The sequence below is a fragment of the Delphinapterus leucas genome, chromosome 10, assembly GCF_059928025.1.
Source record: "Delphinapterus leucas isolate spDelLeu-1000000601 "Yukka" chromosome 10, BTC_Dleu_Yukka2, whole genome shotgun sequence".
Taxonomy (NCBI): Eukaryota; Metazoa; Chordata; class Mammalia; order Artiodactyla; family Monodontidae; genus Delphinapterus; species Delphinapterus leucas.
The window spans coordinates 45001414-45026814 of record NC_143138.1 but is presented as its reverse complement, the minus strand read 5'-3'; the positions used below and the strand labels follow the sequence as shown (position 1 = coordinate 45026814).

The 25401-nt window shown below is 39.3% G+C and overlaps 1 protein-coding gene across 4 annotated transcripts in view; it reads right to left on the bottom strand.

Moving 5' to 3' along the window:
- The window catches only part of PRIM2 (DNA primase subunit 2), a 292124-nt gene that overhangs the window by 34226 nt on the left and 232497 nt on the right, over positions 1–25401 (bottom strand). For all 4 annotated transcript variants that reach the window (XM_022581481.3, XM_089918942.1, XM_089918941.1 and 1 more), the window contains exons 11-12: positions 7083–7209; positions 576–658 (exon numbers count right to left, since the gene is read on the bottom strand). In XM_022581481.3, coding sequence (XP_022437189.1) covers positions 576–658; positions 7083–7209 — 210 coding nt within the window. The remainder of the gene's footprint in view (positions 1–575; positions 659–7082; positions 7210–25401) is intronic.

The following is a 25401-nucleotide window of genomic DNA, read 5'->3' as shown; positions in this document are numbered from 1 at the left end:
TGTCTGTGAGGGCACAAGTTTTTTAAACGCATGTTTATTAAACGATATACTCTTAAATATTTGGTTTTACATTTGAGCATTTCTTTTTTTATCTAAGTGGTTTACGAGGCAAAGCAGTTTGATAAACTGTTCGACCTGATGAACTATCCTCGGAAGTGTGGATCTGACGTAGTAAATGAGAATGCCCAGCCAGTCCATACTGCGTTATCGTCTCCTTCAACTTCCCTGCAGCACAAAGTCTCCAAAATGAAATATGATATCATTGATTTTCAGCTTCATTAATAAGCTTCAATGCATTCCTCTAAAAACTTTTTTAAAATCCCCCCATTGAGACAGTAAAACAAATTGAGTTATTTGTTATTACGTAAAAATGCAGCCTAGCAGACAGAAGAACTAGAATTTCCAAGGAGTCTAAAGCAGAAAAGCCAAAGCTTTGGCTTAATTCACCCAGAAGATAGGATGTTTGGCGTGAGGCCCAGCAGGTAGTACACCGTGTCGCTGCAAGAACATGACATGAAACTAAAGGGCCTGTCCACTGTCTCATTACTGAGGCTGCAGGGCAGGGTCCGACCTACCTGGCTGATCCCTGAGGGAGGGATCTTGTATGCCTGCAGCTTCTGTCTCAGCAGCTCGGGATCACTGTGCCGGAAGGGGCACCCTGACAACGACAAGCAGCACAGCAGCAAGGTTATTCACCCGGACGTAATACACCACCACACTCAAAAGGCTGTCTCAGCGCCCCTTAACTGTCTAACAGCTTATTAATAAAAAAGTTAATTGCCCATGGGTGCAACTGCTTTCCTCTCTTTAAATGAAGACTGAGCTGTGCGGTTACCAGGGCACTACAGCCTCAAGACTTACATAAAACATTCCAGCATTCTCAGGCAAGGCTGCCCACTCACTAGAAGGAGGAAGCAGTTTTAATTATGCTACTAGCTAACAAGCAGAGATAATCACCAAGTAGCTATAAAACAGTTTACCTAAAAACTTTATATAATCTCACATTTTTTTCTAGTTTAAAAAAATTACATAAAGGCATACAGGAAGACAGATGGTGTAAACAAAAAGAAAAACGTGCAAACTCTAAGAAATATAAAAATCTCACATCATTTTCACATGTTAATTTTATGCCTACTTCCCAAAGAGTAGAATCCATATAAATTTAAAGGAATCCCAGATGGACATGAGATGACAAATAGGAAACTGCTTCATAGAAAAACAACTTATAGTAGGTACACGTAATCTCTATATTATTTCATGAGAAAAATATGGATGGACTACTAAAAAATATGCATAAATAACACAGAAGAATTGAAATGTAAAAGCTGTATTAGGCCAAAATTTAGGAAATTTTAGATATTTTAATAAGAAACTGTAATGATAAGGCAACATACTTAATTTAAAATTTAATACAGGAAACCAGATAATTTTTTTCAATCATACAGATGATGGACCTGTAAGTTAATTAGAAACAACTGTGCATTTTTAATGAAATCAATGGAAAATTGGTCGCAGCAAAAATAATGGAAAAAGAGCCTAGATGCTAAACAAATGTGTTTACCAAAAGTCTTAACTACAAGTAAAAGCATCCATGATAACACTGGATCCCTACAAATTATGAAAGTCACAAAATTCACCGTAGTATATAGTTTATTAAGATCAACACTGTAATGCCATTTAGTACAAGGAAGTGTGATGAGCAGCTGTACAGCACGTAGTTAAGAGTCTGGAGCTGCCCTTCCTGCATCTGAATCTCACTTTACCAGCTATGGGTCAGGGGACCATGGGCACGTCTCGTGTCTTGTTGTTGACTCAGCTTCACTGTCTGTCATGTGTGGAAATACACCCGCACAGTTCCTGTGACAATGGAGGATAAAGCCCTTACACTCTCTCGGCTCGTAGGAAGCACCCAACATGGCTTAGCCAACATTATTACTCTAAAAAAAGTCTGATGATGAAATGGCAAAGGTTCCCAATGAGAAAGAAATCAGGCTTAGTTAAGCCCAGAATTATTAAAGGACACCAAAAAGAGACTGATTAATTGAACTGCCCAAATTTCATTTGAAATAATGGCTATACCTGTAATGAAAAGGATCAGAAAGGGCAAAGCCAAGAAGAAACTGAAGACTGACAAAAAACCAGAGGTCACAAAAAAGTCTTTCAAAGCTACGCTCACAAGAAGAAGAAAACAGAAGAAACAAACCACCTCAGGAGCAGGGAAGCTGGTGTTATTTTGACAAATGACAGAAAGAAAACAGAACTTGACAACTCCTACTTTGTTTCTATCTTCCACATCAAAGGGAACAATCTTCCAAACTGGAAAGGGCTGAACCCACAGGTAACTGAAGATGAAGTGAATGTAGACACAACTAATGCTGATTCCAGCCAAGTGTTGAACAGAACTTCCCAGCACACATTTGTGGAAAGGATGGATAAACAGTCTGGAATATAGTTCTACCTACATCAACTCTGACTGGCTGAACAACACCATTCCAGGCAGTGCTAGTTAATGAAATATGTCAACCTAGGGGCTACAGAGCTTTGCAAACTACACAAATCTAAAAGGATAGAGACTTCTGGTTTCCAGTCTGGCACAGAAAGAGCTTAGAAGTTGTCACTCCATCCTAACAAGTAAAAAGCTGAACAGGGCTTCCCTGGTGGTGCAGTGGTTGGGAGTCCGCCTGCCGATGCAGGCGACACGGGTTCGTGCCCCGGTCCGGGAAGATCCCACATGCCACGCAGTGGCTGGGCCCATGAGCCATGGCCGCTGAGCCTGCGCGTCCGGAGCCTGTGCTCTGCAACGGGAGAGGCCACAACAGTGAGAGGCCTGCATACCGTGAAAAAAAAAAAAAAAAAAAGCTGAACAGACTGAAAAAACAACAACTCCTCTCAGATCTGTCAAAGAAATGAGGTCACAGGGCAAACCACTGCCCCCAAAATTGGAGGGAGAGGCAGACAGAGAGAATCACAACAAACCAGAGCAGAAATCTCTGTAGGAACCAGCACTGGGGTAGGAAAACCTAACCTGTAACTGACAAATTTCTGGAGTCTCTGTGTGAACAGGTCTGAGAGTTAGAAGCTCCAGGGAGACCAGTCAGAGGAGGGCCACACTTTGTAGCTGAACTTCAGGGGCTCTACCTGGTGCTCACAGTGAATAACAGAAATCCCCCTCATGCTCTAGCACAGGGGTAAGCAAAGGTACCATTTTAAATACTCTGGAGTACTCTGTTCCTCTTAGTAAGGCTGCCCTCAGGAGAAACTATTTTACCAGAGCCTGACCTACCTGGGGGGAAGAGAAATGCCCAGCTCCAGCCTTCTGGGGCCGTCCTGTCCCCTCAAAGGGAGGAAGCTGAGAATCACTGTTGAAGTTCACAGCCCACAGCCACAGGGTCACTAAACACTGAGACCCAATTACCCAATCCAACACTATAGACAACCCCCTGCTCACCACCGCATCACTACAGACCTATGTACTGGAGTTTCTCACGTCTACCTTTCAACAAAAAATAACAGTGTGAAGAGACTGAAAATGTGTCAGAATTAGAGCCAGATAAGGCAGGGATACTGGAGTTATCAGACTGGGAATTTAAATTAACTATGATTAATATGCTGAGGGCTCTACCGGAAGAAGTAGACAACATGCAAGAACAGATGTGTAATGTAAGCAGACAGATGGAAATTCTAAGGAAGAATCAAAAAGAGATGCAAACACTGTAAGAGAAATGAAGAATGCCTTTGATGGGCTTATTAGCAGACACAGCTGAGGAAAAGATCTCTGTGCTTGAGGATATGTCAATAGAAACTTCAAAACCAAAAAAACAAAAGGAAAAACAACAAGAACAGAATAGCCAAGAACTGTGAGCAACTATGAAAGGTGTAACATATGAGAATGGGAATACCAGGAGGAGGAGAGAGAGAGAAAGAAACAGAAGCAATAATGACAGAGAATTTCCCCCAAATTAATGTCAGACACCAAACCACAGACCCAGGAAGCTCAGAGAACACCAAGCAGGATAAATGCCAAAAAAAGGCAGCTAGGCATATTATATTCATACTTCAGAAAATCAATAACAAAGAAAAATCTTGAAAGAAGCCAAAGGGGAAACACCTTACCTACAGAGAAGCAAAGAAAACAATTATATCTAACCTATCCTCAGAAACTGTGCAAGAAGAGAGTGGAGTGAAACAGTTAAACTGTTGAGAGAAAAAATCCCTCAAACCCAGAATTCTGTACCCTGAGAAATTCTCCTTCAAAAGAGGAGAAATAAGGATTTTCTCTGACAAAAAAAAATTCAGGTAATCTGTTGCCAGACCTGCAGGGCAAGAAACATTAAAAGAAGTTCTTCAAAGAGAAATAAAATGATACAAACCAGAAATTCAGATCTACCCAAAGAAAATCTGAACATCAGAGTATGACAAGGAAAGGTAATATAAAAACTTTTATTTTCCTTATTCATAACTAATATGACAGATAACAGTTTGTTCAAAGTAATGGGGACAGTGTATTCTGTTATGCATGTTTATGTATATATCTGTGTGTGTTTATATATTCTTAAGTATAAATGAAATGAATGACAGAATGATACAGGGAAGTAGAAATATTCATTACTATAAGGTACTTGCATTACTTATGTGTGATGTGGTGATTTGAAAAGAGAGTTGGATTAGTTGTACACATATAGTGAAAACTCTTTAAAACATAAAACTAATTTAAAAAGTAACAAAAGAAATACAATAGATATGCTGAGAAAAAAAATGGAATCATATAAAATGCTCAGTTAAAACCACAAAAGGCAGAAAATGTATGTAAGACAAAAACAAATGAAGAATAAGGGCAACAAATAAAAAACACTAACAAATATGGCAGCCATTAATCCAACTATACCAATCATTACTTTAAACGTCAGTGGTCACCAATTAAAAATAGATTGTCACAATGGATCAAAATCAAGCCCCTACGGTATGTTGTATACAAGAAAGCCACTTTAAAGACTCATATGGATTGAAAGTAAAGACAGAGAAAGATACATCATGCTAACACAAATCAAAGAAGTGGGAGTATCTATGTTACTTTCAGACAGAGCAGTGTTCAAAGGATGGGAGTTTATGCAGGATAAAAAGGGGCATTACATAACGATAAGGGGTGAATACTCCAAGAAGACATCACCATCCGTAATGTGTATGCATTTAACAGAAGAGCATCAAAACACATCAGGGAAAACCTGACAGAATTGCAAGGAGAAGTGCTGACTCCACTGCTGGACTCCACCTCCATCAAGCTGGACAGATCCCGCAGATGGAGAATCTGCAACAACACAGTGAGCTCACGAGCACCATCATTCCGGGACAGAAATGATATCCATAACTGGCTACACCCAACAGCGGCAGACAGCACATCCTCAGCTCATAGGGACAAGCCCTCTGCTGCGGGCCGTGTTGACATGGGGACAGCTGAGCAAGTGTGGGGCAGAGGGCACCCGGGAACTCTCTATACCTCCTGCTCAGTACTGCTGCGGCCCTAAAACTGCTCCACAAAAATATAGCTTATTCACTTAAAGAAAGGGTAGATCAATGTGTCTAAAAAAACAATACGACCTCATTGAGTGTTTGCTAAGTACAGTGGTCCCTCAGCATCCACAGAGGACTGGTTCTGGGACCTGCCTGGGATACCAAAGTCTGCAGGTACCCAAGTCCCACAGTTGGCCCTCCGTATCCGAGGTTCCACATCCTCAGATTCAGCCAACCTTGGATCGTGTAGTACTGTATATATTTGTTGGAAAAAATCTGCGTGTAAGATGGACCCACGCAGTTCAAACCCCTGCTGTTCAAGAGTTAGCTGTGTATTATTTTCTAGCTGATAGAGTTTAAATTAAAAACAAAGTAAAACAAACAGAATGGACCAGAATAAATAAGATACAAAAACAGGAAGAAGAAATATAAAATCCTGTCTTTAAGCTAATAAAAATCAACTAAGTAAGTGCTGCGTGTGAGGACCTGGAAACCGACAGAAGAACCACTGGGAGTTTCACTTGGCCAAGCTCAGTGTAAGTTGCTCCCTGGTGTGGCCACTGGGAAAAGCTACAGACTTTCTCACCACAAGTATCTAGTCAGTTGTTTTCAAAGTTTAGAAGACATCAAAATCACCCAGAGAACTAGCAAATAAATCTGAGTTTATGCGTCTGAGGGTGGAGCCTGAGCCTGTATTTCTAAAAGTTCCGTAAGTGCCTGACACAAGTGGTGAAAAATGCTCACTGTGTGTTCCAGGACTGGCCACCTTTGCCATCTACTAAATATGAATGCTCTGGACACATGAAGCATCTTTCTTAAAATTCCATTTGAGATTTTTTGGATCTTTAACAGCCTGCAAGTGTGTGATCTTCTAAAAAAGAATTTCATTTAAGATGCTAAAACAAGAAAAAGTTTTGACACATATTGCAGTCAGCTTTGGTAATCTAGAAAATTTAACTAATATGGACTATTAAATCATCCTCTCACATACCAGACAAGTGAGGAGCTTTTCAAGGTATGCTCAGAGAACTATTTTAGAAAAAGGTTGTTAAACTCAGAAATCTACAGAAAACAGATTAACTTTCTTTTTAACCTACAACTTAGGCAAATTGATAGATGTTTGAAACTGTGACTTGTTAAATCCCTCAATCTTTGTCAATCAGATGATAGTAATGAGAATAAAACACACTCTCCCTCAGTAGTCTTTGAAAATTGATCAATCTACTGTTCCAAAATGCGAGGCACTCAATTTTTAAAAGCTTTGAAGAACTTGCATCAGCCTTCTAAGACACATGCAGAACAGGAGAAAGAGAATAGCAGGTGAAGGGGACGGAGGACTAAAGAGCCCAGTCCAGCACAAAGTAGAGCACAGCAGAACCACTTTTTTGTGCTGACCCAGCTCAATAATAAGACATACCACTAGAATTTAGTGGAGCTCTGGCTTGACCTGATGACCGACACAAGCTACAAACCCGTTCCCCTTAGTAATGCAAAAACCATTCCACTGTTTCAGTGTTTCCTACAGAGCTCCTGGGTTCCTGTACATCACAGACACATCCAGAGGAAGCACTTACCATGATAATCCCCTTGGCTTGGTGGATTGGTTAGGATAATCTTCAGGCAACTGTAAGGCGTATAGTCTGTCCTCTTGCCTTCCTTTCCAAAGCTATGACGGATATTGTAAGAGTAGCCTTTATCAAACTGATGAGAGGAAAAAGAAAGAGACAAAGTAAGCCAGCATTGTACTGGTGGTGTCAACAGTGCCCACTGGAATCGAAGAGTACAAAGTGATTTTTCTAAAATAAATTTAGCATTCACAGGCAGATGTACATTTATACCAATACAACATTTGGGTCCCTTACAGGTTTTTAAAGGTAAAAAAAGGAAACACATTTCTCAGGTTAGAGACACCTTATGTTTATATGTTTAAAGATGAGGATAATCCTTTCCTGAGAAGAATAATCGATTTGCTCATTTCTTGGTTTGATTCCAAAGATCATGCTAGATGTAAATCATCTTCTCTACTCCCTTTATCCTAGTCTTCCCTGAATTCCCACATCCTGCCTATTCTACTTTTGAAGTGTCTCCTAACTAATTAATACCTTCCTCTGGATTTTCACTATACAAAACAAGCAGTCAGCAAATGCTTGATGAAGGAACTACTGTGATTGCCTCCTGCCTGGAATTCCTGACTCATGTTCAAAATGCAAGGTAATGGCATAGGAAGGACTTTGAAATGGGTGGGATAAGAAGAAAAAAGGAACTCATATTTATTGAAAGGCTCAGTATAGTGGGTCTAAGCTATCTAATACTTTCAGGAAAGCAGGACAGAGAATCAGAATAAGAGATTGGAAAATACTGTGGGTTTTTATGGGTGAGATTTTTTTTTTCATTTAAGTATAGTTGATTTACAATGTTGTGTTAGTTTTTGGTATACAGCAAAGTGATTCAATTATATTTATATGTATTATATTCTTTTTCAGATTCTTTCCACTATAGGTTATTACAAGATATCAAATATGGTTCCCTGTAGTATATAGTAGGTCCCTGTTGTTTAGGGGTGAGATTTTTAAATTTGAGGCTACAATTTACATTTAGTGAAATGCACAGATCTCAGGTCTACAGTTTGATGTAACACATACCCGCATCAAGAGACAGCATGTTTCCACCATCCAAGAGGCCCCCTGAGCCCCTCAGCATTCTTCCCTGCCCTCCACACCCAGAAGCAACTATTGGTCTGACTTTTGTCACCGTGGCTTTAGCTATTCTATAACTTCACATAAATGGAATTGTACAGTCTTTTGTTTTTGTTTTTTGCGGTACGCGGGCCTCTCCCGCCACCGCGGAGCACAGGCTCCGGACGCGCAGGCTCAGCGGCCATGGCTCACAGGCCCAGCCGCTCCATGGCATGTGGGATCCTCCCGGACCGGGGCACGAACCCGCGTCCCCCGCATCAGCAGGCGGACTCCCAACCACTGCGCCACCAGGGAAGCCCTGTACAGTCTTAAGTATTTTGTGTCTGACTTTTTCATGTCTTTTCATGTTTCTGAGATTGATCCATGCATCACATGTATCGTCACATGTACCAGCAGATTGTTCCACTGTATGAATATACCAGGTAGTTTACCTAGTCTCCTGCAGATGGACACCTGGGCTTTTCCAGTTTGGGGCCGTTATCAGTAAAGCTGCCATGCACATTCTTGCAGATGACTTTTGTGGACATTATTTTCATTTATCTCAGATAAATATGCAGGAGTAGAATCGCTGCTAACCATTTTCCAGAATGGCTGTACTATTTTATACCCCATCAGCAATGCATGAGAGTTCCACATTCTCCCCAAAGTGTGGTGGTGTCAATTTCATTCATTTTAGCCATTCTAATAGATGGGTAATGGCATCTCATTCTGCATTTCCCTGATGACAAACACTGTTGAGTACTTTTTCATGTGCTTTCTTGGCTGTGATATGCCTTATTTTGTAAAGTGTCTGTTCAAGTCTTTTTAGAAACTGGGTTGACAATTATTCCATTGAAAGAATTCTTCATATATTCTGGATACAAACCTGTTAGGTGTTACAAGTATTTTCTCAGTCTGTGGCTTGTCTATTTTCTTGACGTTACTTTTTGACAAGATGAGCAGATGTTTTTATTTTTGATGAATGCTAATTAAATCACGTTTTTATGGCAGTGCTCTCTGTGCCCTCTCTAAGATAGGTTGCAGAGATATTCTGTATTGTCCTTTAGAAGCCATAATGTTTTAGCTTTTCAGTTTAGGTCCTGATTCATCTCGAGTTAATTTTCGTATGTTCTCTTTTTATCCCCTGTAGGGAAAGAAAAATATTTTTCCCTCTACCCTCCTAGGTTAAATGGCTGGGGCCCATGAATCAAACTAATAAAAGACAGATTAACAAGGAAAAAACCCCCCACTTAATTACATTTGTACATAAGTACATGTACAAAGAGATACGACTCAAGGAGGTAGGCTGATGACTGAAGCTTAAACATCATCTTAGGCTAAATCAAGGAAAAGGGGTTTAGGAATTCTGGGTTGGGGAAGCAAGTTCTGAGAAGGGGAGGGGAGGAAATACAGGGTAAATAAGGGTTGGCTTGTTCTGCAGATAAGACTTGGGTAGCTTTCTTCCTGGTACAGAGATAACATTACAAATGTAAATTTCCTTTATAAGAGGGGAAATTTATACTGTATCCTTAGGCAGTTAGGGGAGGAGAGAGCTTTTCCTGCATCTGCTCGTCCTTTAGCTCAAAATAATCCTTATGCCTGCCAATTGGAAATTGTCACTTGCCATCTGCCTCTACAAGGATGAGGTCCCTGGCCACTGCAATTGGTGACCTTCAACACCGCTTGAAAGGAGTTCAGGGCTGAGATCAGGAAGGAGGCACTCTGTGCTCTGGTATAACTGTGAACAAGCCTTCAGATAGTTAGATACTTTCAGGTAAAGATTTTATGAGCCTAATTTTATGAGCCTAATTTCTTGCATCTTCCTCGTGATGAGCAGCAGCCTTCTGCTGAAATGTGTGCTTGACTGCATGTACCCCCGTCACTAAAATCACATACATACTGACCTTCCCCCCTTATCTCTTTGGAGCAGTTCCTCAGAGCTATCTGAGAGGCTGTCTCCCAGGCTATAGTTCTCATTTTGCCCCAAATAAAACTTAACTCACAACTCTCACATTGTGCATTTTTTTCAGTCAACATGCCAAAATAGCGTATTTTGGATGGCATATCTGGTATCCTTCACCCCCATGTGAACTGGATAACACTCTTTCTAACACCATTTATTGAAGATATTTTATTCCATTGCTCTATAGTTCCATATTTTTGCCGATGCCACACTGTTCTCTTTACAAAATCTTTAGAATAAGTCTCAAATTCAGATAATGTAAGTCCTCCTGCTTTGGGTTTTTTCAATATTATTTTGGCTATTTTATGTCCTTGCATTTCCATATAAATTTTAGAATCAGTTTATCAATTTCTACTTTAAAAAAAAAAAAGACTGCTGGAATTTTCAGCAGTCAGTAGCTTACAGTTTCATAACTACCTATCTGCCCACAAGCAATCTACAACCAGGAAAACAAATGGCATTTCAACAGAAAACTTTCAAGAAAGAAAATTTTCAAATTACCATTAAATTTCTCTGGTGAAAACAAGAATGTTAAAAGTTCCAGCAAACATATTTTATGGACTTCTATTTGTTTAGTCATAAGCATTAACTATAATCAATCTCCTTGTGCAAACTTTTAGGTATGAATTGAATTTAATTAGACATAAGATTTCTGTACATTCATCAGAAAACACTGAAAGAACTTTTCGGTCAGCCATTATGTTAAAGTAATGAAAAGCTACCCTCTCTAAAGGAAGAAAAGCGATAATTATTATCTTTCCCCTCCCTTTCCTTTCTAATTTACTTCCCGCTTATGTGTACATATGTCTAAAATTTGGACCTTACTAAGCTTTCGGGCTATTCACGTATTTATCATACAAACTGTCTTCTCTAGTTTTCAGACTGGCAAACTCTTGAAATATTGTGTAGAAGGTACATTTATTGGGTAATGTTTTTTAGGGAATACTTACTTTCCATGTGTCCACATTCACAACTCAAAGGAACAACGGTAAGGTTCACATGGGAAGAGGGGGTGAGAACCAGGTGGAAACACTCTTTTCTGCCTTGGCTCCTCCATTCCACTCCAGCCAGCAATGGGAAATGCCAGAAAATCAACACCAGGCCTGAAGGTGGTTGAGTGGAAGCTGGCAACCTGTCAAATTAGTCCCGTGGCACTGCAATCTGCATTTCTGCTCAAGTCAGCAGCAAATCATTTTCAGGGCCACTATGTTACCAGTAGAACTCAAGAAACATGATAAAGCAGGTGCATCCTCATCCTGCTCCTACCCGTCTCTTTCAGAGTCTCCCTCACAAGTCTGCCTCCCACCCCAGCTCCACCTGGGGCCCAGCAACTGCATCTTATTACATTTTTTATAGTATTTACACCCAAATCCTCTCAGAGGTCATGAGTAAACCTCTAACTGTCATGAGCAGTGCATGGTTTTCCTTAGAAGAAAGTCTTTCCTACCAAGAAAAGCCCGCAGACCAAGTATTACTCCCACTGTCAGAACATCAAAACCTGCCTTTCATAAGTCAAGCTTAGCTTGCACAGTAAAGTGAGAATGGTTGCAAACCAAGTGCCCTTCAGAGAGAGATTTATATTCAAAAAGGAAAATCTTCTTGACCTAAGCGAGGCAAAACAACCATATATATGTGGGCAGAGAACAGGGTAAGGATATGGTAATTTTTAACAAAGACATTTTCAATCCTTTTTTGGTGAGTTGTTTCCTACTCATAAGAATTTGGAATTCTAATTTACATATTTAAAAACACACAGAGGGCAAGTCTGCCAACTACAAAGGGCCCTCCTTCAATGCCCAGATCCAGCATCCCACACATCATCACGAGGGGCCCCAGGAAGTTTAGTTGCCACAAGTGCCAACAGGAAGGCACAGCTCAGCAGCAGGGCCACACGTGTAAACAGACCTGTACTTGGGGAAGGGCGTGAAACCACCCATGGTCTCTCCTTGACACACATTCTTGCTGACTCTCCTACAGCTTGTGATCGTTGATTATCCCTTCTCTTGTCACTTCCCTAAAGCTTTACTTACAATGTTAATAAGCAGAATGCATGCCACAGGCATTTAATACATAATGCCCACCCTTTAAATGCTTACTTACGAAATTACTCAATTATTTGTAAAACTAATTTTGTAATCAGTCACCTACAGATTGCAAATACTTCTCTTTAACTCTTAACTTTAACCACAGTTTAACTCTTTGAGGTCACTGAAACATCATATACATTCTAACCAAACAACACACTGAAGGAGACTTAGAGACCAAAGGCTGATAGTTAAGACAAGGGCTTTAAGTCAAATACCTGAGTTTAAATCTTGTCTCTACCACATGTTAGCTGTGTGACCTTGGGCAGGTGACTCATCGTCTTTATAACAATTCCCTTACACAGTATATAAAAATAAAGGAGTAATACTTCATATGCAGGGTTGGTGTGAAGATGAGCTAATAGCTCATCTTCATAAAGCACGTGGCATAGCTTCTAACACAGAATAAGCTTTGAATTGAATATATTTTTGAGTTATCAATATCAGAAAAACAAACCAATCTAAAAAATGGGCAGAAGACCTAAACAGACATTTCTCCAAAGAATACATGCAGATGGCCAACAAGCACATGAAAAGATGCTCAACATCGCTAATCATCAGAGAAATGCAAATCAAAACTACAGTGAGGTATCACCTCACGCTGGTTAGAATGGCCATCAGCAAAAAGTGTGAAAACAACAAATGCTGGAGAGGGTGTAGAGAAAAGGGAACACTCCTACACCGTTGGTGGGAATGTAAACTGGTGCAGCCACTATGGAGAACAGTATGGAGGTTCCTTAAAAAATTAAAAATGTTCACATCCTAATCCCTTTCCATGCAGAACATCTTCAGTTCTAGACTCGAGAACATGCATATTTTTCTTTCCTTCAAATTTCCTGAGGCAGCATCACGCTAAAATTTTAAAATTTGGATTCCCCACTTTGATAGAAAATAAAAAATAGTGAAATGCTAAAAATCCACAGAAAAAGTATTGAATAAAATGATCCTATGTAATTTTATAAGGTAGTTGATTAAGCAGATCACTTTCAGTGGAGCCAATAGATCAAAAGAAAGATCAGCTGTGTATCAAAAACCTGCCATAATCCTCAGAGGGAAGTGGAGAGCATTGTGTTCATGAACGCATGTGGTGTGGCGTTAGTGGGTTGGTATGTCTCTTTCATATTCTGCTATAAGGACTATACCCAAACGGACTCAGAAGACAACACTTGAGGATCTTCTGTGACCTGGGGCTCTGTGATCTCCATCATTCTAACTGTATCTATTCATTCAGATATTAAATAAAGAACATCATTTCTAAATTCCTAATGGAGAATTTAGTACAATTGTACTACTGTTTTTAGCAATAAAACCAAAATTATGCTTAGTGATGTTTCAATAATAATAGCTTACATTTACACAGATCTTTAGTGGTGACGAAATGATTCTTCTTAGACCCTTTACTACTTGTAAGGTATGGAAGTTAGGTATCCCTATTTTATAAATATGCAAACTAAGATTTCAAGAGGTCAAATGATTAGTTATTTCAATTACTTAGTAGAAAAGAGATGGAATTTAAAATCTTACTCTTTTACTTTCTAGAAACTACTACAAAATTATAAATGGAGAAGATTAATAAATAAATACAGGCAACTGTCAGTTATCCATGGCAAACATGCATCTGTAGGCTGCTTCCCTGCTGTCACTCAGTTGCTTCAGGGACATCTGAAAGTCACACTGAACCACAGTTAAACAAAATGTTTCTGATTCTACTGTATACCAGGGAAAAGAGTCTACTCTCAAAGAAATGGTAACTCTAACAAGCCACTCATGTAGCATTTATTTAGTTCCTAATTTACCATGATTTTAGAATCATTAAAAATGATAAATTTGAAGTTAACTATCTGAAATGAAGAAACACTAAAAAGTATTTCATCATGCTTCCAAATTACCAGGTACCCTTTTTTTTTTTTTTTTAAATAAATCTATTTATTTATTTATTTTGGGCTGGGTTGGGTCTTCATTGCTGCACGCGGGCTTTCTCTAGTTGCAGCGAGCGAGGGCTACTCTTCCTTGCGGTGCGCGCAGGCTTCTCATTGCAGTGGCTTCTCTTGTTGCAGAACACAGATGGGCTCTAGGTGCGCGGGCTTCAGTAGTTGTGGCATGTGGGCTCAGTAGTTGTGACTTGTGGGCTCTAGAGTACAGGCTCAGTAATTGTGGTGCACAGGCTTATTAGTTGCTCCACAGCACGTGGGATCTTCCTGGACCAGGGCTCAAACCCATGTCCCCTGCATTGGCGGGTGGATTCTTAACCACTGAGCTACCAAGGAAGTCCTAGGCACTCTTGATATTTGTCCCCTCTACCATTCTAGGTGGCACATGACAAGGAACTGGGATACAAAATCAGGGAGAAAGGGGGTATGAAAGCAGAGAGGAAGGATGCAGTACACAGCATCGCTCACCTCCCTGGCACCTGGACCTGGAGTTTCAGCAAATGTAGCTTCCTCATCAGTCGGAATTTAAGAGCTGGAGCAGGCATCAGCCAGCATCTAATGTAGCCCTGAGGGTGTAGGAAAGCAAGGAGCAGGGGGTTTAGTCCTCAACCACAGGGCGAGTGAGGGAAAGAACCCTTGTCTCCGCACTGCCTACTTTGTGTACTTCTCGGTCTAGGCTGTAACCAAGGCCAGCGTGAAGCCTAGCAAACTGCAGCTGTTCACGAGACTGAACCACTGAGCATCTTCCTTGTACATGTGCTCATCAGAACGCCCCACCAGAGGACCAAAAGCAAATCTTATACTGATCATTCTGTTAGTTTTCAGTGACAAAGGAGAGTTGGCAAATTCCCATCGCTAAATACCATATCTTAACATTATTTAAATAGAGGCCTTGACAATTCAACCGAGAGGAGATGGGCTGGGAGAATCATGAGGTGGGCCACTAATCAGCCTTTAATCACCTTAAACAACAAGGCCCTACTGTACAGCACAGGGAACTATATATTCAGTATCTTGTAATAAACCATAATGTAGAATATGAAAAAGAATGTGTGTGTGTATACACACATATATATATATAAATATAAAAAACCGAATCACTTTGCGGTACACCTGAAACTAATACAACATTGTAAATCAACCATACTTCAATTAAAAAAAAAAGATCTCCAACTGTTCAGACGGTTTGCCTGATACTAGGAAAGGACAGATTAGTGATAGAATTTTCAGCATCCCACCTGAAACGCTTGTTTTAGAAAATCTGCTTTATTCACTGGTATGGATGCCACCAACATAACAGTGAATGAAAATTTATTAAAATTCCAAATATAATTTCCCAACATTTGAAGACAGAAACCACAGACAAACCTTCATTCACTAAAGTAAAAGCATTTACTGAATCACATACTTATAGCCTAAAAGACCAAATTTAACAGCCCTTAAAAGGTGGCCAACTTAGTCTCTATCTCACTGGTAGCTAAAGAGCCAACATCAAACAAACCCTAACAGAAAAGCAAAGAAGCAGGCTGCCTGATGCTCTGGTCCAAGACCAGCTAGCTCAGCCCACATAAACTGGTCTTTTCACTCACTGGAAACAAGAGAAGCAAACTGAAACCATTGTCGAAGCCTGCAATCAGCGACCACACAGAAGTGAGCTGATGAGAGCTTTTCATTGCTCAATGAAAGGCTCCCTCTTCATAGATATAGTACTAATTTTTTACAAACATTTTGAAATCAAAATAAATGTACATTTATTTAACTTCTGCTAGATTAGTTTTATCCTATTTACTCATTTTCCCATATTTAGTTTTTGTCAAAAATTTTTCCATACTTTGCTTTTCTACATTACGTTATCCACAGTGTTAGTATTTTCTAGAACTGAATTTCTAATATGACAGAATTTTAAAGATCTAGCTTTATCATTAAAAAGATGTCTCAAGATACTGCTTATAACCTATTGTGCATATTATGTGCAATAAATCTAAGGTTCTGAAGAGCTGCCACGATGACTGCAAAAATATAACTCTTACATCTTAACATCTTACAGATGTTAAGAAATATCTAAATATTTTTATAATAAACACTTAAATATTTACATATATAGATATATATTTCAATGATATCTTTCTGGGTGCATAAAGGTTCAGAATTGTCATATATTCCTGGTAGAGTACACCTTTTATCAACATATAGAAATATAACTGTTTTCCTGTTTAATAGTTTTCTCTTGTACTGTATTTTGTACAATATTAATATTTTCACTCCAGTTTTCTTTTTGATTCCACTTGCTAGTACTCCCCTCTCCACCTTTATTGTCAATCCTTCTGCATCAGAAAGTCTTGTATAAATAGCAAATGGGTAACTGGCTACCCATGACCACCCTCTAGTGGTTACTCATAGCATATGAAAACACTTCTATCAATGTCAAAAATGAACCAGACTCTCTACAAAAAAGACAAGATTTCTAGCACACTCTTACTTCCATCATAATTATAAAATTAGCTCCAGCATAATTAAGGATTAAATGATTTTCCCAGAGTCACAATAATACAGTTAATATTTCACTTATTCGATTCTATGTCATCTTCTAATCATCTAAGTTTGGCTACATAACAGACAACCAAAAGAAAAAATTACATTAGATTTTTAAAGTAAATATATTATAGAATATATCATTCCCTGAAATGACAAACATCATGAGATAAAGTTTTAATTTACAGTGGGAAGCCAGATTTTTCCTCTACAATTTCAGGGACAAAAAGAAGATGAATATGGATCTGTTGCCTCCTGTTGTAGACAAGTGTTTTCTTTCTTTTCTAAAGGTTAGAGGGAATCCCCTAAGGCTGCACCTGGATATCAAAAGAGAAATACACGAAATATTCTATGAAGAGTTATTAAAAGGTATTTTGAGGGACAGACAGCTACTTTATTTTTCAAGGGAATTAACAAGGCATTTTGGGGGTTTTTTTTCTTACATCTTTATTGGAGTATAATTACTTTACAATGGTGTGCCAGTTTCTGCTTCACAACAAAGTGATCAGTTATACATATACATATGTTCCCATATCTCTTCCCTCTTGCATTTCCCTCCCCCCCAAACCCCCATCCCACCCCTATAGATGGTCACAAAGCACCAAGCTGATCTCCCTGTGCTTTGCGGCTGCTTCCCACTAGCTATCCATTCCACGCTTGGTAGTGTATATATGTCCATGCCACCCTCCCGCCCTGTCACAGCATACCCCTCCCCCTCCCCATATCCCCAAGTCCATTCCCCAGCAGGTCCACGTCTCCATTCTCATCCTACCCCCAGGTTTTTCATGACATTTTTTTCTTTTTTTTCTTAAATTCCATATATATGTGTTAGCATACGGTATTTGTCTTCCTCTTTCTGACTTACTTCACTCTGTATGACAGACTCTAGGTCCATCCACCTCATTACAGATAGCTCAATTTCGTTTCTTTTTAAGGCTGAGTAATATTCCATTGTATATATGTGCCACATCTTCCTTATCCATTCATCCGATGATGGATGCTTAGGTTGTTTCCATCTCCGGGCTATTGTAAATAGAGCTGCAATGAACATTTTGGTACATGACTCTTTTTGAATTATGGTTTTCTCAGGGTATATGCCCAGTAGTGGGATTGCTGGGTCATATGGCAGTTCTATTTGTAGTTTTTTAAGGAACCTCCATACTGTTCTCCATAGTGGCTGTACCAATTCACATTCCCACCGGCAGTGCAAGAGTGTTCCCTTTTCTCCACACCCTCTCCAGCATTGTTTCTAGATTTTTTGATGATGGCCATTCTGACCGGTGGGAGATGATATCTCATTGTAGTTTTGACTTGCATTTCTCTAATGATTAATGATGTTGAGCATTCTTTCATGTGTTTGTTGGCAGTCTGTATATCTTCTTTGGAGAAATGTCTATTTAGGTCTTCTGTCCATTTTTGGATTGGATTGTTTGTTTTTTTATTGAGCTGCATGAGCTGCTTATAAATTTTGAAGATTAATCCTTTGTCAGTTGCTTCATTTGCAAATATTTTCTTCCATTCTGAGGGTTGTCTTTTGGTCTTGTTTACAATTTCCCTTGCTGTGCAAAAGCTTTGAAGTTTCATTAGGTCCCATTTGTTTATTTTTGTTTTTATTTCCATTTCTCTAGGAGGTGGGTCAAAAAGGATCTTGCTGTGATTTATGTCACAGAGTGTTCCGCCTATGTTTTCCTCTAAGAGTTTGATAGTTTCTGGCCTTATATTTAGGTCTTTAATCCATTTTGAGCTTATTTTTGTGTATGGTGTTAGGGAGTGATCTAATCTCATACTTTTACATGTACCTGTCCAGTTTTCCCAGCACCACTTATTGAAGAGGCTGTCCTTTCTCCACTGTACATTCCTGCCTCCTTTATCAAAGATAAGGTGACCACAAGTGCGTGGGTTTATCTCTGGGTTTTCTATCCTGTTCCATTGATCTATATTTCTGTTTTTGTGCCAGGACCATACTCTCTTGATTACTGTAGCTTTTTAGTATAGTCTGAAGTCAGGGAGCCTGATTCCTCCAGCTCCGTTTTTCGTTCTCAAGATTGCTTTGGCGATTCAGGGTCTTTTGTGTTTCCATACAAATTGTGAAATTTTTTGTTTAACTTCTGTGAAAAATTCCAGTGGTAGTCTGATAGGGATTGCATTGAATCTGTAGATTGCTTTGGGTAGTAGAGTCATTTTCACAATGTTGATTCTTCCAATCCAAGAACATGGTATATCTCTCCATCTATTTGTATCATCTTTAATTTCTTTCATCAATGTCTTATAATTTTCTGCATACAGGTCTTCTGTCTCCTTAGGTAGGTTTATTCCTAGATTTTTTATTCTTTTTGTTGCAATGGTAAATAGGAGTGTTTTCTTGATTTCACTTTCAGATTTTTCATCATTAGTGTATAGGAAGGCCAGAGATTTCTGTGCATTAATTTTGTATCCTGCTACTTTACCAAATTCATTGGTTAGCTCTTGTACCTTTCTGGTAGCATCTTTAGGATTCTCTATGTATAGTATCATGTCATCTGCAAACAGTGACAGCTTTACTTCTTCTTTTCCGATTTGGATTTCTTTTATTTCCTTTTCTTCTCCAATTGCTGTGGCTAAAACTTCGAAAACTATGTTGAATAAGAGTGGTGTGAGTGGGCAACCTTGTCTTTTTCCTGATCTTAGTGGAACTGCTTTCAGATTTTCACCATTGAGGACGATGTTGGTTGTGGGTTTGTCATATATGGCCTTTATTATGTTGAGGAAAGTTCCCTCTATGTCTACTTTCTGCAGGGTTTTTATCATAAATGGGTGTTGAATTTTGTCGAAAGCTTTCTCTGCATCTATTGAGATGATCATATGGTTTCCCTCCTTCAATCTGTTAATATGGTGTATCACGTTGATTGATTTGCGTATATTGAAGAATCCCTGCATTCCTAGAATAAACCCCACTTGATCATGGTGTATGATCCTTTTAATGTGCTGTTGGATTCTGTTTGCTAGTATTTTGTTGAAGATTTTCGCATCTATGTTCATCAGTGATACTGGCCTGTAGTTTTCTTCCTTTGTGACATCCTTGTCTGGTTTGGGTATCAAGGTGATGGTGGCCTCGTAGAATGAGTTTGGGAGTGTTCCTCCCTCTGCTATATTTTGGAAGAGTTTGAGAAGGATAGGTGTTAGCTCTTCTCTAAATGTTTGATAGAACTTGCCTGTGAAGCCATCTGGTCTGGGCTTTTGTTTGTTGGAAGATTTTTAATCACAGTTTCAATTTCAGTGCTTGTGATTGGTCTGTTCATATTTTCTATTTCTCCCTGATTCAGTCTTGGCAGGTTGTGCATTTCTAAGAATTTGTCCATATCTTCCAGGTTGTCCATTTTATTGGCATAGAGTTGCTTGTAGTAATCTTATGATCTTTTGTATTTTTGCAGTGTCAGTTGTTACTTCTCCTTTTTCATTTCTAATTCTATTGATTTGAGTCTTTTTTTCTTGATGAGTCTGGCTAATGGTTTATCAATTTTGTTTATCTTCTCAAATAACCAGCTTTTAGTTTTACTGATCTTTGCTATTGTTTCCTTCATTTCTTTTTCATTAATTTCTGATCTGATTTTTATGATTTCTTTCCTTCTGCTAACTTTCGGGTTTTTTTGTTCTTTTTTCTCTAATTGCTTTAGGTGCAAGGTTAGGTTGTTTATTCGAAATGTTTCCTGTTTCTTGAGGTAGGCTTGTATTGCTATAAACTTGCCTCTTAGAACTGCTTTTGCTGCATCCCATAGGTTTTGGGTCTTCGTGTCTCCATTGTCATTTTTTTCTAGGTAGTTTTTTATTTCCTCTTTGATTTCTTCAGTGATCACTTCGTTATTAAGTAGTGTATTGTTTAGCCTCCGTGTGTTTGTATTTTTTACAGAATTGATATCTAGTCTCTCAGCGTTGTGGTCAGAAACGATACTTGATACAATTTCAATTTTCTTAATTTTACCAAGGCTTTATTTGTGACCGAAGATTTGATCTATCCTGGAGAATGTTCCATGAGCAGTTGAGAAAAATGTGTATTCTGTTGTTTTTGGATGGAATGTCCTATAAATATCAATTAAGTCCATCTTGTTTAATGTATCATTTAAAGCTTGTGTTTCCTTATTTATTTTCATTTTGGATGATCTGTCCATTGGTGAAAGTGGGGTGTTAAAGTTCCCTACTGTGAATGTGTTACTGTCCATTTCCCCTTTTATGACTGTTAGTTTTTGCCTTATGTATTGAGGTGCTCCTATGTTGGGTGCATAAATATTTACAATTGTTATTTCTTCTTCTTGGATCGATCCCTTGATCATTATGTAGTGTCCTTTTTTGTCTCTTCTAATAGTCCTTATTTTATAGTCTATTTTGTCTGATATGAGAATTGCTACTCCAGCTTTCTTTTGGTTTCCATTTGCATGGAGTATCTTTTTCCATCCCCTCACTTTCAGTCTGTATGTGTCTCTAGGTCTGAAGTGGGTCTCTTGTAAACAGCATATATATGGGTCTTGTTTTTGTATCCATTCAGCCAATCTGTGTCTTTTGGTGGGAGCATTTAGTCCATTTACATTTAAGGTAATTATCCATATGTATATTCCTATTCCCATTTTCTTAATTGTTTTGGGTTCGTTATTGTAGGTCTTTTCCTTCTCTTGTGTTTCTTGCCTAGAGAAGTTCCTTTAGCATTTGTTGTAAAGCTGGTTTGGTACTGCTGAACTCTCTCAGCTTTTGCTTGTCTGTGAAGGTTTTAATTTCTCCATCAAATCTGAATGAGATCCTTGCTGGGTAGAGTAATCTTGGTTGCAGGTTTTTCTCCTTCATCACTTTAAATATGTCCTGTCAGTCCCTTCTGGCTTGCAGAATTTCTGCTGAAAGATCAGCTGTTAACCTTATGGAGATTCCCTTGTGTGTTATTTGTTGTTTTTCCCTTGCTGCTTTTAATATGTTTTCTTTGTATTTAATTTTTGACAGGTTAATACGTGTCTTGGCATATTTCTCCTTGGATTCATCCTGTATGGGACTCTCTGTGCTTCCTGGACTTGTTTAACTATTTCCTTTCCCATATTAGGGAAGTTTTCAACTATAACCTCTTCAAATATTTTCTCAGTCCCTTTCTTTTTCTCTTCTTCTTCTGGAACCCCTATAATTCGAATGTTGGTGCGTTTAATGTTGTCCCAGCGGTCTCTGAGACTGTCCTCAATTCTTTTCATTCTTTTTTCTTTATTCTGCTCTGCAGTAGTTATTTCCACTATTTTATCTTCCAGGTCACTTATCCGTTCTTCTGCCTCAGTTATTCTGCTATTGATCCCATCTGGAGTATGTTTAATTTCACTTCTTGTGTTGTTCATCGTTGCTTGTTTCATCTTTAGTTCTTCTAGGTCCTTGTTAAATGTTTCTTGCATTTTGTCTATTCTATTTCCAAGATTTTGGATCATCTTTACTATCATTATTCTGAATTCTTTTTCAGGTAGACTTCCTATTTCCTCTTCATTTGTTAGGTCTGGTGCATTTTTATCTTGCTCCTTCATCTGCTGTGTGTTTTTCTGTCTTCTCATTTTGCTTATCTTACTGTGTCTGGGGTCTCCTTTTTGCAGGCTGCAGGTTCGTAGTTCCCGTTGTTTTTGGTGTCTGTCTCCAGTAGCTAAAGTTGGTTCAGTGGGTTGTGTAGGCTTCCTGGTAGAGGGGACTAGTGCTTGTGTTCTGGTGGATGAGGCTGGGTCTTGTCTTTCCGTTGAGCAGGTCCACATCTGGTGGTGTGTTTTGGGGTGTCTATGGACTTATTATGATTTTAGGCAGCCTCTCTGCTAATGGGTGGGGTTGTGTTCCTGTTTTGCTAGTTGTTTGGCATAGGGTGCCCAGCACTGTAGCTTTTTGGTCGTTGAGTGAAGCTGGGTGCTGGTGTTGAGATGGAGATCTCTGGGAGATTTTCGCCTTTTGATATTATGTGGAGCTGGGAGGTCTCTTGTGGACCAGTGTCCTGAAGTTGGCTCTCCCACCTCAGAGGCACAGCACTGACCCCTGGCTGCAGCACCAAGAGCCTTTCATCCACACAGTCTGTCCCAGGCTGGGCATAGACACACAAAAAGAAAATCCTTGAAGCTCACTTCTTCTGATCAACAAAGAAACAGCTGTATGATCAGTGGGCATCCATCTGTGTGCTTCCATCTGTGGCTTCTTTTGCACTTGTACCAAGTGGATCTACTGAATCTGCCACACAGTGCCTTTATGACAGCTGACAGGTTACTTAACTTCTTAGAGCCTCTCCTTGAAAATGGAGATATTAACATCATCTGTCGGAGAGTTGCATCTGGGTCTCCAGCTCTGAGTGACCGTGAATGTTTCTTCTAGCTTGGACTTTTCTTTCTCCAGGATTCAGCCCACAGCGCCTGATCCACAAAGTTGCCTTGGACTACAGGGTTTTCATTTCATTCTCCTGAGGAGCCTCTCACTTCCGCTGCTGCTTACAGCCAGCCTACCAACAAGGCATTTTGGAGAACTGGTTGATTCTAGGACCAGGGCAGGGAAAACACAGCAGGAGCCCAAAGCATCTTGTGGTGCCAGAGAGGATGTGCTCAGAGAGCATGGGGCCTGTGGAGGGGCACCAGGACCAACCTGGGAGAGCGCCTGATAGCCAGAGCTGGAACAATGTGAGCAATAAAGTGAACACCAATAGTAATGAATTGCAGCCGGCAAAGTGCAATGTATAATTCACAGAGTAATGGACATGTACTGATATAAACAACTGACTAAATAAACAGGGGAAGAAGGGCTTCCCTGGTGGCGCAGTGGTTGAGAGTCCGCCTGCCGATGCAGGGGACACGGGTTCGTGCCCCGGTCTGGGAAGATCCCACATGACACGGAGTGGCTGGGCCCGTGAGCCATGGCCGCTGAGCCTGCGCTTCCGGAGCCTGTGCTCCGCAATGGGAGAGGCCACAACAGTGAGAGGCCCGCGTACCGCAAAAAAAAAAACAAAAAAAAAACAGGGGAAGAAGACATAGCTTTTCCTTACAGAAGTATTCAAACTGATAAGTGTAGAAGGACAGGGAAAAAGAAAATAACACTTAGAACATCATACTAATAATAGCTGCTGGCAAGATCCACCAAGTGATGCTAAAATTAGTGGGGAAACAGGATATTTACATGGTCTACAATATCTCCCCCAAGACAGTTTGAGAAGCAAATAGTGACTACAGTGGAGAAGCCCAGCAGATAGCACCTGACCCAAGTGATCAAGGTTAATACCACCAGTAATAAATTATGTTGATATCACATGCCCCTGATACGTTGCAATCAGGAGGAAGCATCACTCCTGTGGGATTCTTGCCAAAAATGGATAATTTCAATCTAAACATAAATAAACCCAAAGTGAGAGATACAGTAAATGAACCCAAAATGAGAGATAAACTTACCAAAAAACTGCCCACTTCCCTGCAAAAACATCAAGGTCGTGAAAGACCAGGAAAGACAGAAACTGTCCCAGGTATGATCCTGGGTGGGACCTCGAACAGCAAATAGACGTTAGTGAGAAAACTGGTGATGTCTGAACAAAATCTCCAGCTAACAGAGATTAGCTCTCTGATTAATCTCCAACTAACCAACGTTAACTTGTTGGATTTGATAACTGTATAACAGTTATGTAAGATGTTATTTCCAGGGGAAGCTGGGTGGCACATGGAACTCTTGGTACCATTTTTGCAATTTGTTTGTATATCTAAATTTTTTTCAAAATAAAGTTTATATACCAGGCAATGGACTAGGCATAACACTGATTATCTCATTTGATTCTCCTAACAATTCTGCAAAATTAGTGTGATTATCTCTATTTTACAGCCTGGAAAATTGAGATTTGGAACTATTAAGTGAAATGTTCAAACGCACACAGTAAAACGTTGTGTCAGGACTGAAGCCACTTTATGAGTTGCTCAGTGTCCATGTACTTTCCATCATGTTATGATAAACACATGGAAATGCTCTTATTTACCCAGGAAACACAGGTCATCTCCTCTGAAACTAGATTAAAATTTTTAAATGTCAACAATGCTAAAAATAGCAGAAACTATTTTTAGAATTTAGTGTTAATTTTCAATTTGCTTAAAAATATGTGGCATTAGGGAGAAAAAAAAGGGTTTCTACCATAATACTAAAAGGCAAATGTCTATTTAAGTAAAGCCACTTTAATCTCCTGTAACACCTAGCAAGTCTTGCAAAACTCCACAAACTACATTACACCGTTATGCTTTCCAACATGAAGTATAACAAAGGGCGGTTGGTTATAAGGGTCGTTCAACTTTAACAGGCACAGGTGTTTTCTTAACTAGTTCACAGGTATCTAGCATGGAAAACTCAAGAGAATTTTCATACTTATTTCAGTGGGCTTTTTCCCCTGACAACATTATACCATTTACGTATATAACCATAAAAGTATTATTTAATACAAAGAAGAAGGATATTAAACTCCAGGGAAATATCAGAGAAATAATTAAATATTCATGATGGAGGAAAAACTTCCCTTTTTCCCCTTTTATTGATATGTTATAGGCACCACAGTAATGATAAGTTACTTCATCTTGTGAATTATGACTAAGAATCAGAATTAAAGTCTCAAAACAAAGCGGCTGCTTTCTCAGAACCAAATGTAACTATACTGAATTACTGCTGGATGGCGTCCTCAGCAATGCGTGAAGACAGCTCTGTCAAGGCAAGACTATGTAAATCTG